The 17,104-nt window shown below is 35.1% G+C and overlaps 1 protein-coding gene across 1 annotated transcript; it reads left to right on the top strand.

Annotated features, from left to right (window-relative positions):
• Positions 1–16,076: 16,076 nt before the first annotated feature.
• Positions 16,077–16,899, top strand: LOC115624489 (ficolin-3-like). Its single transcript, XM_030519192.1, has 2 exons — positions 16,077–16,477; positions 16,689–16,899. The coding sequence occupies exons 1-2, from the start codon at positions 16,077–16,079 to the stop codon at positions 16,897–16,899; spliced, it is 612 nt and encodes a 203-aa protein (XP_030375052.1).
• Positions 16,900–17,104: the final 205 nt, after the last annotated feature.

Here is a 17,104-nt window from a genome sequence, read left to right as displayed (position 1 = left end):
ATTGATTACTTCTTATATAATTTTTAACTGTCTTTATAGCGACGACTGATTAGGTTACAAAGACTTTAATGCAGTAATGCAGTCTGCTTTGAAATTGTTGAATTTTTCACTTTTTTCAAAAAGATTAAAGATGGAAACCAAATAAAGTTGAACCTCAACTTTTGGGAACTTCATATAAATTGCCATAAAGATGTTCTTTAGTATTCAGAACTCTTTTTTACAATTGTTGACTACTTCTTATATGAGTCGAAATTGCCTTTACAGCACCGATTGTTTTAAAGATTTATAAAGACTGTATCACTATTGAATTGTTCACTTTCTTCAAAGCGCTTGTCACTCATTTAATAACTATTTAGACTGTATGTTGCCAAACGTTTTATTCCACTATAATTCCAATTGACTGTAGAAAAGTAATAATGAAAGGGATTGCTTTAAGAATAGCTGCTCTGCTCATTTCGATGCTGCGTATTGTTAAGATATGAGCTCCGACTTGCTTTTGAGAACGTTTATTACGCTCATACTTATTTCAAGAGCCTGCGGTATCTATTCTTGCAACGAATGCTTTTGCTTTCAATTGCTACAGCCAGAGGCAGACACTGGCACTGGCACTGGCTCTGCCACTGATTGCCACAATTATTCGACAAATCGGGCGCAATTTTATTACAACAACGATGTCTGTGTCGCATTGCAAGCTGGCGACAGTTGCCTGCCCAAAGTTTTTCCCACAAAAACCGCCTGTGAGACGGCCTGTGCCCGTTTCTTCGTCCTTGTGGAGGAATGGGCCACGTTGCCCATGATTGATTGAATTGCTGCGATGCACGCTACTTAGGCGGCAGTAAATAAAGCCAATAGGCCAAGCAATTTTACTTATAGCTGTTATATTTGCAATAAATGAACTTTTTACAAATTTCATTTCAAAACATTTATTTAAAAACATATCGCTTGAAACTTTTGAGCTTAAAATGCAATTTTTAAATCGGGCACTCATAGCTGTTTTGAACATTGTATGTTTTCAAAAACAAGCATTATGAAGCAAACTATAATTCTATTATTTTTATAAATCTTTAATCTTTATTTAAAATCTATCATGAGTTGGACAGTTATTAATTTTGATGATAGCTTTGAAATTTCAATTATGCTTCTGTCATGTTGGCTGTGATGTCATTCGAATCGAAACAGCAATTTTGCTATATACTTGTTTTTGTAGAAGGAAATAGATTTTAAATATTTTTTAGTATAACTATTCATACTTTTGCGATCCTTTAGATTCAATTTTTGAAATTACTTTGCATTTGTGTTTTATGTATGTATGTACTCTCTGGAAATTCAAACGCATAAGTTTGTTTTTCTCACTGATGTAAGATTTCTAACTAAATTCCTTAATTTCTTATGCTTTGTCCTGTGTCCTGAACATTGAAATCCAAACCAACTTTTGTTTGCTACTTATTTCCACAGTAGTTACTATATTTGGGGATTATTTTTAAGTTGCCGCAAAATCTAACGTTTGGTTGTTGCAGACAATTTTGCTTTCGCACCTTTTCTGCTTTTCGTCATTTTTATATTTATTTAATTTTGCTTGAATTGTTCTTCAAGGATTTTTGAACTTTTTCGGCCATGTCCCTTTGCGTTAAACCTTCCAAATGGTAATTAATAATTCATTTTCGCCAGCCTGAACGGATACGACGCTTTTTGCCACTCATTTTTCTAGAAGCTGTCAAAAAAGTGATCACAACTCTGCAAATTTATTTCGAGATGGGTCATTTTGTATAACCTAACCGTAAGGAAAAAACAAAACCAACTCTAGCCAAGAGCAATGTGGACCGTCAAATTTGACATTGCTTCATTGTATGAATTTATTTTGGGTCTGAAAGGTGTACTCTCTGAGACAATTTGCAAAGTAATTGCAAAGATTAAACATATAGGATAACAGAAGTATTTACATTCTTTTAATTGTCTATATGGTAGAATACTTTTTAAAGCAAAACAGCCTTTCATTGAAGGTGGTGATTTAAATTGTTTACCTTCTTATTTTTATTTTTTCATAACAACAGAAATTTGTTGAATCTTTGACAAACCTCACAAGATTCTAAAAATGCCATCCATTTTGTTTTCATTGATTAACAATGATAAGTAAACAATAAAAATGTTCAGTGCTAGAGTTCTTGCTGGGTTTGAGCACAGATCGAGTTAGTTGGGGAGCACTTTCTACAATCACTATTTACTTAACTTTGCTTTATTAAAATTAGATACAAGGTATTACTATCAAAAAACAGAACACAGAAGAATTAAAAAAATTTACATGGCAGCTCAATTAGGTTAACTAATAGCATTTGTTCTCTCTAGAATATTAATTTTCTTTATATTGTCTAAGTTTGAAGTTTATCCAAACATTAGGATATTTTGTAAACTTTTGCTTAAATCAGTTAAATTAAAATGATATTATTTATAATTGTATTATCCAATACACTCTGTTTAACAATCTGCGGAAACCATAGAAGCAACTGTTGCATTATTTTTTCACAAATGTTGTAGGCTTTAAGACATTATTTCTACTGCGTTTTGGGGGGCGGAATGAAATCTGAAAGTAATCGCTTTGCTGGCGAGTCCTGTCACAAAGAACTAGCTGTGAATTCACATTTTTATACGACAGCAACGACAGCGCCTAAGGACTACAGCAATTTTCTAAAGCCCGGCAAACCAAGTGCCACTCACCTTTGGGGCATCACAAAATGCGATTGTTATGAGCAGCAGTTCTTGTTGTTGTTCTCGTTGTTGTGCTTATTATATGTCTGTGCTATACATTTACAAATTTTACACTTGAAACACACTCACAGATACACACACATACACTCCAATAAACACATAGAAGGTGGAACAACAACAACAACATCTAAGTTAAAACCAGTACTGAGTCCCGGAGCAATATGTAAGCGAATAGTGGGCGAGTCAGAGCAGTGGTCGGAGTTCGGGGCACTGAACCGAACGCGTTTGACCCACGCCCCCAACTACGTGAGTTCCTTGGGTTAGGGGACACAGTATTGTTTTTCCGCTTTCCTTCTTGATTTGTTTGTTTCTTTCACTACTTTTGTTGTTGTTGCTGTTATTGTTGTTGTTAATCTTTAAGCTCTTTAGCAAATGTTGGGCAAAGAACTGTAAGGTGTTGTGTGTTTTCTCATTCACTGCAGTGTTGAGTTTTCTATTAAAATATGAATTCAGCGGCGTTTCGTACACTTTATGCTGTTGTTGTTGTTTTTGTTGTTTGTGCTTGGCAATCGTATTGCTAATTAATTTGCTGTTGTGTGTTTGTTATTAAAGAGCCGCCGTCGTCTAATTTATTTATGCAGAAGCACCCACGAGCGTCACTCCACGAAATTGCAAGCCAACGCCATCAACATTGTCAACGTTGGGGCAGCTGTTCTAGCTGTTGTTGTTGTTGTTATTATTATTCTCGTAGTCGTTTACAGTTGTTGCCGTTATTGTGGAACTTTCGTCGTCGCCGTCGTCGCCGCAGCCGTCGTCGTTACCGCACATTGAACAGAGCGAACCAAACGTTTTGACATTATCAACGTAACTGAAGCAGCAGCAGCAGCAGCAGGAAGCTGTCGGCTTTTGATGCCTGGCTGCTGGATGCCGATACCAATGCCGACGCGGCGCTTCGTGCAGCTTTTACGGTTGTTGGGAGCGCGTCGCTCTCTCACTTACACACACGAATCCCCGAACGTTTCGCAACTTAACGAAGGCGCACTTCGTAGTCGCCGTTGTTATCGCATTGGGACATTTTTACTGCGACCGACCACAAGTGAGAGAGCAGCAAGCCAGTTTGAAAAACAGCTGATTGACACGAAGCATTAAAAATGTCCTCAGAGCTAGGGAGTGATGATGTAACAAGAGAAAAGCTTTCTAGTTTCGAAAATACGATTTTTGAAGGGATATTTTAGCAACAGTGCTCTGCCAACATTAACAGTTTACTTAACAGAAAACTAAGAGTTAACATAAAATTTATAAGCTGCTGGCCACATCTAGTTAGTTACACCCACTTAAGATTTAGGAGAAAATACCTAACAGCCCAGTAACTGATACCACAAATGTCGCCAAGATAGCATTTTCCTCCAACCGGAATAAGTAGCATTGAAGTATTTAACAGTATTTATTTTAAAAATTGCTGCGCGTCTCTTAATTTTTTTTTAAATATAGAATATAATTTGAAGTTTATGATTACTTTTTAAATATGCATGCACATATGTACAAGTATGAAGCCGCTGGCAAAAAGTATGTCAAGAAATCGTAAGATCTGTAAGATTTAAGGCTAAGAATACCGCCATTTTTACTGTCTGTGGGGAGGACATTCTTTTTTGAATGCACGTTCTTTTGAAACGCGATGTTTTTATTTTTACCCAGTATAAGGTCCTTAAGTCAGATTTTAAAAGAAAAAATGCATTCGTGGTATTATAAGAATTCTTTTATTTACCATGCCAAAACCCAATTTGTTTTGTTTGAAATTTAATCCAAATCGGTGCATAATATCAAAAACTTGTAGTTGATGCCATTTACATTAGTTAGTACAACGAAGTTTGTTTTACTTTACAGACTGTGGAGTGGCGGATAATTTCACGTTTTATTGTTTGGTTGAACTTTGTACTGCATAGACAAAACACCGATGAAAACTAATATATTTCGATCCATTTTTTTTTTAAATGCATTATAAACAATAATAAACACATGTTGTCTTTTGGAAGCCCCAGCTCTCACGGCATTCAAATGTTTTACTTTGTTGTAAAACTTACTTTAAAAAACTTGCTTGTAAATTATTTAAATCGTAGAAAGGTCAGTTGGCTTATTTGACAAGCCATGTTTGTCGCCTGTTTGATTTAATAAAATAATCTCAACACAAAACTAAAATTTTAAAATACTAGTGGAACTTGTAGAAACGACTTGCCGCCTGAGTGGAAAGTATTGGATTGTAGTCAGATCAAATAAAGGTTTTCTATTGAGGTAGATAAAACATAGGCACACATGTTGTCTTCAAAGCCTGATTAGGATAAAAATGAAGAGAACACAATAAAGTTTTGGGTAGTAAGGGTACAAATTATTACAAATTATTAAAAAATATACAAATTATTTAAACAGGCATGTAAGTATAGAGAAGATATTTGTGTCTATACATATTTTATAGAATTTTTAATAGAGAAACTATAGCCAAATGATGTAAGTATTTTAGCAGACCTTTTTGGAAACACAAGAGATCAACAGAAAAATGTTTGCCTTCCCTCAGTAGTCTTTGCGCCATTGTGTGTTTATCGAGATGAAACATTGCCCTGTGGTTTTTCAATTATAAGGACTTATGGCCAGACCAAGCTCAATAAATTAGTCTGCTGATCACGTAGAGGACATAAAAATAATGCCTTTTATGAAAATATAATGTACCGTAATGCGTCTGAGTACAAAAATAAATATTTAGAAACTTGGCTTTAAAAAGAACACAATATGCCACACAATAATATTGAAAATATTATTGCACTTGTAAGATAAAAGAGCATTAAAATAAATTATTTTTGTGAAATTTTAGCCCTGCTCCTAATCCTTGAGTGTAAAGCAGCTTCAGTTAATCAATATTTAAGCCATAAATCAGAAAACAATCAAAATGTGGGAAAATAAACGAAAAACAAACAGACAGGAAAATGAAAACTCATTTAGGCATTGACAAGTTTTTGTTTTTTCAGCAAAACTTTGGCGATGTCCATTAATGCAATGGAACAATGACCAAAGCATATTAAAAGATAAACTGAATGTTAGCCACAACCGGAAATGCAAAGATATGAAAGCATATTGACAGCAATAGCAACAAAAACTTGAACAGAAGCAACGACAAGAGTAGAAACCGACGGGCAAGCAATAAACAAGAAAATACAAAATACATGCCAGCACATGACATGCAGCTGCCAGAAGGCAACGAATATGTACTATATATGTTTGTATGTATCAGGAAACATGTGTACACACACTGTATGTGTATGTGTATGTGTATGTGTGTGCGTTAGACAATAACTGTAAAATGTAAATATTAATATTGTTATAATGGACAACGCACGAGGCAACAGAGAGAGAGAGAGAGAGAGAGAGAGAGAGAGAGAGATAAAGACAGAGAGCCGCAGTGGCTTTGATGTGTGTGGAATGTTTGCCATATTGGCATTAAAGCAGGACTGATTTTCAATATAAATATGTGAGCGATATGTGTAGCCCCAACTGTTGGCATCCACACAGATGGTCACAAACACATACATACACAGTACATACATTCATACACACATTGAATGTCAGCTCATTTCCGGTTGCTTAATTTGAAATCGTTGCGCAAAAATTACAAATGAGCTGCCAACGGGCTAACCAAGAAACCAAACAAGCGCAAAATAACAGCAGCCAGTAAAGTGTCAAGCGTCCTTTCAGCTGGGAAGGCAGCCGGAGAGGCAGAAAGAGAGAGAGAGAGAGAGCAGAGCTGGGAGAGGGCAGCAATAAGCACAAAATAGCAGCGTCTAATGCCCAAAATAAACGAATGGATGCGACAGTGGACAACTGGCCGCAGCATGACATCGGGGATAACAGCGGACCCAACATCTGTGTGTGCCTGTGTGTGTCTGTGTGTCTATGTGTGAGCGTGTGTGCATGTTAGAGATGGGCACGTAACAGATTCTGCTATCGCTGCTGCGATAATTAGGCCAATGCTTCATTAAGAAGGAAAAGAGAGCATGTCCCACAGATAAATTCGGCACTCTTCTATCACACGTCTTGCTTAAACGATCGTACGCTTAAAACTAATTCGTCGCTGCTCGCAGGCAGTCCGCAGGCTTACATTGCATACGAGAGAGTATTTACCGTTGCAGTAGAAAGAGACTGCAGCAGGAGAGAGACAACTAGGCTGTGGTTATAATAATAGAGAGGCCTCTGGCCTACAACAGAAGTATTTAATTGATTTATTTATTTATTTCTTATTTCCCTAGACAAGAAAAATTCTTAAAATAAATAATTGATAATTGATAAAATTAAAATTTTTGCTAGACTTCAAACATTTTTTAATGCTTTTTACGTATTTTTTAAGACCACATTTATAATTTCATTAAATTGCAATGCACTACTAATTTAATTTTAATTTCAATTCAAATGTCGTAGTTGATTCCACAGTCATTCCGAATACCTTAAATAAAGACTTGCCATTCAGCCATGCTTGTGATGTATATTGTTTTTATTATTGGTTCTTGAAATTATAACTTTTTTCATATAAAATTAATACATTTACTTAGCTTGCTTTTCTAAATAGCTATTTTATTTGATAAATGTCCGAAATATTCCATAAAAATGTAGAGAACGAAAATCTAAAAACGAGGGTATTAAAAGTTTAAAATTAAATCGCTTTAGAACCATTACTTTCCTCACACGACCTGTTCTTTAAATATACGATCGTTAGTTAAGTTCTGGATCAAATAGCACAGCAAGTTTATTTGCTCTGGAATAACAATGATAAAATAAATAAAAATTTATAGATAGTCGGTTAGTATTGCTTTAGTTCGTAAAGAACTTATTAAAATTATTTAATATCATAAATTTGTTATTCAACCGCCTGATTTCAATTATTTTCTGCACATTGTGTGTTTTCAATAGTTAAAATAATTACCAGAAAGAATGCTACTCACGGTATTTGCCCATCACTAGTGTTCGCGTGGGTGTAAGTTTTGTTGTTTTACAATTTAACGCACATCCTGACAACTTTTGGGAAGCTCGTGCCACGGCAACGCCCCGCAGTTTAATTTCGGTGTACCGGCTTGTGCAAGAGTGTGCGCACATTTGTATGTGTGTGTGTGTGTGTGTGTGTGTGTGTGTGTGTGTGTGTGTGTGTGGGTTCCATGGGAACTCTAATCTAATGATGACAAGCGTGGCAGGAGCGACGCTTGTTGGTGATGCACTTTTTCATTGCGTATACGCCACGTCACCCAGCTGCACCTTTTTAGCAGCACAGAGACAAAATGTGGCGCTTACTCTGACAGCTGCTGTCTATTTCTAGCTGCACCTCTATCAGTCAGTACGGCTGCCGTTAAAGCCAACCCAAGGCCTTTTCAGTCACAATTCTTCCAACTTCGAGCTTGCGATGAGCGGAAACAAAGGCGGCAAAGTATTTACTATTTACTGCTTCCGAATTAAACCCAAAAAGGTTTGATAATGGAATCTTTTAACTTCATAAATTAATTTATTTTAAAGGTTGTTCTTCTTATATCATTTATATCAAACATTCTGAAGACTCTAGATCTTTATTTCTAGAGCTCGAAAGTAGACGAATTTGATTTGTGTATTCGATTTCTACAAACACGAAATATTTATTGACTTGGTCTTCTCTATTAAGGAATTATTATAAAAATATTTCATGTTTTATTAGAATTTAGAAACATAATAATTTCCTTCATTCTTCGTCATTTCATTTCTTTAAATTATTAAATAATACTACTTTTATTTTAACTGTAGATTAATCTTCATAGCCGAGAACAGCACTATTATGATGAATAGGTAATAAAATTGTAAATGTTGAACGATAGACCATGAAATTATTGGCCGCACTTTTGTTGGCGTATTGTTATTTCTGCATCAAAACGAAAGGAGCGTTATTATTTAAATAATTTCAATATATAAATAATTTCAAAAATAATAGCAATATAATAAAATACCCTCGAAAATGTAAATCCCATTCAAAAGAATCAAAAGCAATGCTTGAAATGCTACAAGTATTATGTCGTAAAATAAAAATTTCCATCCAACTCTCTTGTATTATAAATAATGGGAATCTGCATCTATGTGTCCCAATGATAGAATATTTTGGAGGGATTAATGTATACTAGGTTAAAGATAGCAGGAGGCATCCAAAAAAGGTTTATATATTCATGATCAGTATGATAAGATGAGTCGTATCCGTCTTTCTATCCGACTGTTTGATTGTAAGGATCACAGAAAGTATAAGAGTGTAGCAATATTAAACTTTGTATTAATATGCTCTCAAACCATGCGCAGGATTTAGTTTTGTTAATGTTTCCTAAAAGACTAGAGATTTTTCGTAGCTTCCGCAATTCTAGAAACTTTTTCATTCGGCAAACTTAAATGTATTTTAAAGATCGGCCACTTCCATTACCAATATTGTTTCGAATATTTGTATATAATGCTCGTATGGTTCAGTTTAAAGCACAGGATATCATGAAACCAGTTCTTATATGTGTTATGTTTGTTAAACTTCTTAACATATAGATATTTTCTATTTTCCCTTTATGCATTGATGTTTTCTTTGTTTCTAGCCATAAAATATTTGGAAATGTGTAATTTTTTATTGTACATATGTATGTATTTATTTTCGTACATATGTCATGGACGGCATAACGATTTATGTCAATATGCGTCAGGAAGGCCATTCACATACTCGCACATTTTTTATTTTCATTTTCAAGCTGCTGTTGTTGTGGTTGTTGTTGTTGTTGTTGCTGCTGCTGCTGCTGTTGCCGCCTAAGCCCCTTTGGCAACTAAACGCTATATTTGTGTGTTTTTAGTAATATCCTATGCGCAAGCATTTTATTTATATGCATGTATATATCTATTTTTTTATATTTGTTTAGACTGCTCGTGCGAGCCGATAAACATTTTTTCAATCATTTGCTGATAGATTTTTCGTTGTGGCTTTATTGCGTCAAATAAAATGGCATAGGACATAGGCATGTGTGTGTGTGTGTGTGTGTGTGTACGAGAGCGAATCGATGTATACATATATATAGTGTATGTGTGTTGTACTCATGCATAGTTCAAAGTGTTGTAAATATTTGTTTTACAACGTTGTTTGCATTTCGGGAAATTTGCAACCATTTTTTATATGCGCCGCATTTTGTTCGAAAACCTACATATCGGTGTAAGTATATACATATATATATGCATGTGTGTGTGTGTGTGCACTTTGTTTATGTGTTTTGGACTGCATTTTGACGTGGATTTAGTGAGCGCTATAGCTCGCTATTTTGTTAGCCGCTCGCAAAATATTTGATGAGTCTCTGAGCATGAATCGGGCGTATCGTTCGCAAAAGTAATTGCATTCGAATGCATATGCTTTATTTATCATTGAGTTAAGGCTGCCAGCCCGATAATGGACCGAAGCAATTTGATAATGTGTGTCCAGTCCGCATGCAATTTAATTGAATTGGACTCCTTTGAAGCAAACTGTACGCTCTGGCCAGATGATGAGCGAGCAGTAAGTTGTTTGTTGTTGCCACAGCAACTATTGCAGCATGAGGAACGGCTTCTGCTCCTACTCTTGTTGTCTCTGCTAATGCTGATTCTGATGGGCAGCTGGCTGTTGCCTGTTGCTTACTGCAGTATGCCGCCAACGTGTGCTCTGTGTCCTGCACCCTGCGCGCCCTAATTGAGTTTGCGCTAATCCAATAGATTAAGATGCTGTAGCAGCAACGGCAGATGCCCCAAGTTGCCTGCCTCTCTGACTCCCTTGACTGTTGCACTTGCAGCTTTCACGTCTAATGCAACGCAAAACAACAATAATATTATTCTTTAAGGCCTTCCTTCGATTCGTACTCTAATGGAATAGGCAAGAATATATTCAAATAAATACAACTTAAAGACTCTATGAGAATTTTAAAATACATGTTAAAATGTTGATGTTCACAGCTTCCTCATGCATCCTTATAAGTGCCTTTCATTTCAATATCATTACCAAATTCGCATTTCAAGCTCAACAAGCAACCGAAGACCCTTATTCCGCCACCACGAACATGAATTCCCATAGAAATTATGGCTACATTTAATTAGCAAGCGCGGGAATAAAGATTTTACATTTTGCATAAATTATATTTCTTGAATATACATTTGCATACATATACGAGTGTATAGACTAGTGGAGGCTTGTATGCGTGTCCCGCGATATATTGCACATAATATAGCGCGTTTGTTCCGCCATTTTGTCTAACTAATTATATGTTGACTTGTGCACATGCATACGACATTTATTTGACTTGCATAAATTAGGCAATTAGTGGGAGCTACTACAACTGCTAACGGCTGAAGTTTCAGGCAAGTGTGAAAGTCAAATGTAGGTCGAAGGTAATTCGCAGGTAGAGCAAAGGCCGTATATTTATTAAGTTCGTAGTTTGAAAGTTTCCAAAATGTCAGCTTGCACTGTAAGTATTCTAGTAAGTATAGTATTTCGAATTTTATGCTTCTTTGAGGTTTCCAACATCCCCAGAGTAGGCCATAGTTTTAGATTAGGTTTATCTCGTCAAGTTGATTACGCCAGAAGATTTTGTTTTTAGATTTCTACAATATATGACCCATATATCTTGTCAAAAGTACCGTTGTCATTCTTTTCTTTTCTCTGCTGTGTTTTCTTATTTTTTACTTTGATTCGATTTGTTTATTTTGATTGTTTTGCTTTTTATAATATTATTTCTTTAAACGTTTGTTTTTATATTTATATAGTCACATCTAGTATCAATACGAACTCTCTCGAATATTTAGTTTTGATATGTAATGTTCAGAAAATAGTTCCAATGCTGAAAAGGCTAATAACGTAAACACAGTTTTGAAGTTGAAGATTCCACATTTCAGTCTCGAAATAAGGATATTAAATAAGTCCGCTCCATCACATGTTTAAGATTTCCCGTCTTTCAACAATTATGGATCTACTTAATCGCGTTCTCATAATCTCCAATCTTTTTCTAACTGCACAGAGAAAATTCCCAAGCACGAAGAAAACATTATTATTTTAATCAGTTTTGAACTAGATGTATTTTGAAATAAATTTTCATTTCTTTATTATTTTTATTTTGTATGATTGCGAATATGTATATCATTTATTATATTTTCTTTATAATTTTTTTTGTATTATTTAAATTCAAAATAAAATGACCATTCTATGATTAATTACTTCTTACAATTTGCCAAGGTTCCGACCAAAAATTCACTTTCATTTCTCTGCTGTAACTATTTGTGGCTGCCAATTCAATAGTGTTATTTCTGAAATTGTCGGTTATAGAAGAGCTGAATGATATATAGCTCGACTATAAGTATTTCGGGTTGCAGATTCCATTCAAGCCGACCATTTATTTCATTCTATATTTTCCTGGGAGTTTTTCATCCAAAGTTTGTAACTTCTTCATCATTTTCCTGCACGCTTATTTAACATGAAACACATTTCCATCATACTTTGAAAATAAATGTCAACTTCCTTTTTTCAAAACATTTTCCGCAGTAAGTCTTTTATATGTTGTTTGCTTGACTGTTAAGTTCCCCAAGACCTCTAAATTTTGCAGGAGCTGGCAAATAATAATGCCTGCTAACAAACAAACAAACAAACAAACAAAGAGGGCGACTTACTTATGCACCTAGGGAGCGGCAACGCGGTCAAAGAGCAACATTAAGACTGAAGATGGTGAGGTCGAAAGAAAGGCTTAACATTTTCCTGGACATTTAAGCAGATTTCTGTATTGTCTTCTGTTTGCCGTGCGACCCGTTCTCGCTCCTCTCACTCGTCCCCTTTCACACTCGCAAGCGGCATTTCATATTTTATCATTTCTTTTCCATGTCGGCATTTCCTTTATGCTTCCGTGTTCTCTGTGCGAGTTCTCGTGACGCCCGCGCGCTTTTGTGCTTATAATTTCTCACGTTTTCCTGCAAATGCAGCACAAAAATTCTCGGAGTAACTTTTAATTTCATGCCATTTAATTCGTTGAAAGCGGAAAGAAGCAGCACCAGCAGCAAAAAAATGTGAAGCCATGTAAAAAGGGCAGCGGGGATGTAAGTGTGAGTGTGAGTGGGGGATGTTAGTGTGTGTGTGTGTGTGTGCAAGCAATGGCAAGGAAAGGCGCATAAGAATTTGCCACAGGACATGCTTTATAACAAAAGTTGTTTCCTTTGTAACTTTCTTTATTTTTCGGCAAAGGACACAAAAAACACGCAACGCAAAATTCGCTACTTTTTATATATAATTCCGAATATGTTCATTGCATTTACTTGGCATGTTCAAAAGTGGAAATGAGTTTGAAAATTTGAAAATGTAAAGAAAGAAAAAGTGAAATTGTGAATATCATACAGAATTTAAATGCTTCCGGGAGCCATGAAAACGTTACTATAAATACTATCGATTGTATAGTATGTAGTAGGGGGTCCTTTAATAAAACACTTTTACTGCTTGCTTATAGCTTATACTTACTTATACTTAATCAACAACATTATTATTCCTAGTTACTTGTGTGTCTTTTTTAAACGTTTTTCATCTTGCAAATTAAAAGCAAAAACTGCAAAAGCTATGTAGCTGAAAATTTATTATTATTTTTTAATTGTTGCTTTATTTAAGATCTGCCCTAGAACGATAATTATCAAAATTAGAAATAATTTACACAAAATACAAGGTTATTTGGAAAGCTCTAGTTGACCCATAATGGAAGGTCAAGCGAATGGAATCTTTTGAGACGTCTATCGTTGATATCGAGGGGATGTCTGGCAATCTACAAATGTAGTTCTTAATTCTCAGTGTTCCATCGAGTTGCAACTTTTTATTAAATTGTTGTTGTTGTTTAACTACTTGTCAGACATTTGTTCTGGCCAATGTATCACAACTTGCTAGTATTTAACATTAATAAGCTGCTCTCTTACATTTAAAACATGCTCGTACAATTAAAAAATTATAACAATTAACAGCACTTTATTTGCCAACAAATAGTTACTTACTATATATGGTATATACTCGTATCCTTTCCCGCACACTACAGCAGCCCCTTTCAAACTTCTGAGGAAAGCAGAAAAACCCAACGGCCAGGATACCATTCACTTCATTCAGTCATTCATTCAGATTCGTTGCCTCGCATGCACACCGTAAAACTTGCATGACGCATAAAAGTATGCAACATGTTTACAGTTTGTTGCAAAAGGCTGCGACGTGCCAGCACTGAGGCAGGCTGTAGCGGAAGCTGTAGCTGAAGCTGAAGTTGCGAATTTGAGTTTCACTTTCGTGCCCAAGTGATTTGCTGTGAGTGGCGTGCGCCGTTGCCTTAAGGTGCACATAACAGTTAAGTAATGGTTAAAAACTTTGCTGCCAACTGGCGCGCGCACACACACACACACATACACACGCCGACACCTATACTCACACTAACACAATAACAACATTTAAGCCGCACACCCGACCAGAGAAATGTAAGAGCGCGATTTACTTACGGGCATTTATCCTCTTATTCCTAGTATATCTCTAAGGATTTTTCAAATTTTTAGTGGCTTGTAATTCTTCATATACAAGTAATAACATTTTTATTTTAATATTTCTGCAAAAAAATTAATACTTTTCTTCTTTTTGAATTATTTACTTTTTAGACCAACACATTTTATTGTTTGAAAACGGCCGATTCGTTTATTTTTTGCGTGTTTCTTTTCTTTTCGTTTTCTTTTTTTATTATCAATGAGAGTTTATTATTATTTCTTTCTTTCTTATTTATTTAAATTAATAAAAATGTTTTAATTTATAAATAAGTTTTTTAATATCAATGAGAGTTTATTATTATTTCTTTCTTTCTTATTTCTATCAAACTTTTTTGGCGAATGAGTGAATTTAGTACTTTTACCTTCCCATTTCAAGATTTTGGGTTAAGAAAAAAATTTATGTATTTTTCCTTTAACAACTCAACATAAAAAATATTTCTTTATTCAATTATTTAAAAGTTATTGTTTTTTTTTTATACATGTTGGTATCTTAAACAAATTTATGACTTTTTACCTAATTGTTAGTACTTTGTAGTTATAGTACTTTTGTTAATTTGTGCTGCAAAAAACACAATTAATTTCAGAGAGTTAGTACTAATAACGCTATTTTAAAGCTCTCTTTACGAACTTCCTGTTACCACACCGAATTGTCGTCTTCTTGTCCTGAAAAATTTCGCACCATGGGGCCTGGAACGTCTTTATAATTATCTCTATTAATTATTATTATCATAAATTATCAAATTTATAATGGAAAGAAATTACTGACAGTCTACGCTCTTTATAAAAGCATTTACACAGGTATAAGGTCTGAGAATCTTGTGACAATTTGAAGATGAAGATAAGAGATCTTATATAAATAAATTGTTGATTAATTGGGACTAAATAAATAATGGAAATATTTTTTATAATCTCCAAATAATACAATATATATTGTTAAAAGTGCAGCAAAAAAAATATTAAAATTTAATTTATAATTAAAAGAAACTGCGTCAGTTATCAACTGTCAAACACCCCATACTCTTCTAAAAAATACTACCAATTTTTGTTTACCAATGCATTGTTTGCATTGCAGCAAAAAGGACGAATATTCGCATCCGGAAATTTGTATTGCCAATTTTTTATTTAACCCAGAAAAGCTCGCATTTTTGTCGGGTGTACAACGACAAACGAGTTAGGCAGATAGGCAGGTAGACTTAATTTGGCACGCATGTAGCGGTTTATATGTAAACTATTCCTTTAGTTCTCCCCTTAGATCCCTCACACATACACACAAACACACACACTTATGAAACAATGTGTATGTTATGCATGCATTATATTATGAGGCAGTTGCCTGTTGAAAGAAGCTTGCTAAGCAGCTTTTATGCAACTTTATTAGTTGTTCAACCTTTGGCTTGAAAGCCCTGATTAAAGTATACCTTTCCCACAAAAATGAAGTCCTTTCTAGAATGCATAGAATTTCCAGCAGCCTGGCAAAGTTTATTTGATTGTGGCTAAGGCCAAGGGAAAACTTTAATCAATTTGTGCGCTTGCCGCATACATAACGAGTATATTTGCAGCTGTGTTATATATATTTATTTGGATCTAGAAATTTAATGCCAAAGTTAAAAAAAAAAATATTAGATAACTAACAACTCGAAAAACTGAAAGTGAACTGCTACAACGATTTGTCACGATTTATTTTATTTCCATCCCACCGAAACAAATTAATATAATGCCCGCATGAGTTGAACCTGTTCAGAATTTTCTTCGAAACAAAGTTAACTTTCAAAAGTAAGATACAAGCTTGTATCCGAACGATGAGTAGATTGTGGATATTTCCGTTGCTGTTCATGGTTCGATTGAACACTGCCACTATACCCGACGGAGCAATTGTTGGACCAAGATATTGCAAAAATTTGGACGATCAGAAGGAGGAAATAGTGATTCCATACACGAATAAGGCAGTCAATGTGCCCTGCTCCCAAGGCTGGGTTGTGTTTCAGCGACGAAAGTTTGGAAATGTTAGCTTTCAGCGCACTTGGCAGGAATACAAAGACGGGTTTGGAGAAATAGATGGCGATTTTTGGCTGGGCTTGGAAAATCTTTATGAGATAACCCGGTCCTGGCCAATGACATTGCAGATAAAGCTGGAGTTCTGGTCGGGAACAAAAGGAATAGCCTATTACTCAAACTTCGAACTGATGAATGAGAAGGAGAAGTATATATTAAAAATGTATGAGAATGTTACGTTAATAAATTTGCCTTGGAACGCTTTTGGAGGTCACTTCGGAAGAGCATTTAGTGTGACGGACAAATGTACAAAACTCTTTCATGGAGGCTGGTGGTGGAGCGATTGCTACTAGGCGTAAGTTTAAGCCAAAGAAGTACCCGAGATACCAATTACTTTTACTTGCCTCTCACTATTGTAGTAATCTAAATAGCAACTTTCCGAAGGATAACGAGATGAGAGCGGCGCACATGCACTGGCTGCGAACTGATGGAGACGAGCCACTTAAATTTACAGAAATGTCAATACGCTATTATGGTCCAGATAAATCGCCACCTGCCGTAAAACCAACGACACAGCCAGCAGGATCGTCAGAAATCGGAAACCTACACGGAAATAATTGGACTAAATAAAAAATAAAGAAAAATTGTTTGTGTATTGGACCATACATACTTGTATAATGATGCGTTTATGGCTTGAAATAATCTTGGAAAGTGTATTGATGAGATAAGTGTATATATTAACTATTTTATTCATCAACAAACAAAGCAGCCGATAATTAAACAAAACCAATACAATAGAGAACTTAAATTAAATAAAACTAAAGAATAAAAAAGC

The sequence above is a fragment of the Scaptodrosophila lebanonensis genome, unplaced genomic scaffold, assembly GCF_003285725.1.
Source record: "Scaptodrosophila lebanonensis strain 11010-0011.00,11010-0021.00 unplaced genomic scaffold, SlebRS2 tig00000059-arrow-arrow-pilon, whole genome shotgun sequence".
Lineage (NCBI taxonomy): Eukaryota > Metazoa > Arthropoda > Insecta > Diptera > Drosophilidae > Scaptodrosophila > Scaptodrosophila lebanonensis.
The sequence above is the reverse complement of the archived record's forward strand: the minus strand, read 5'-3'. Positions and strand labels throughout refer to the sequence as shown.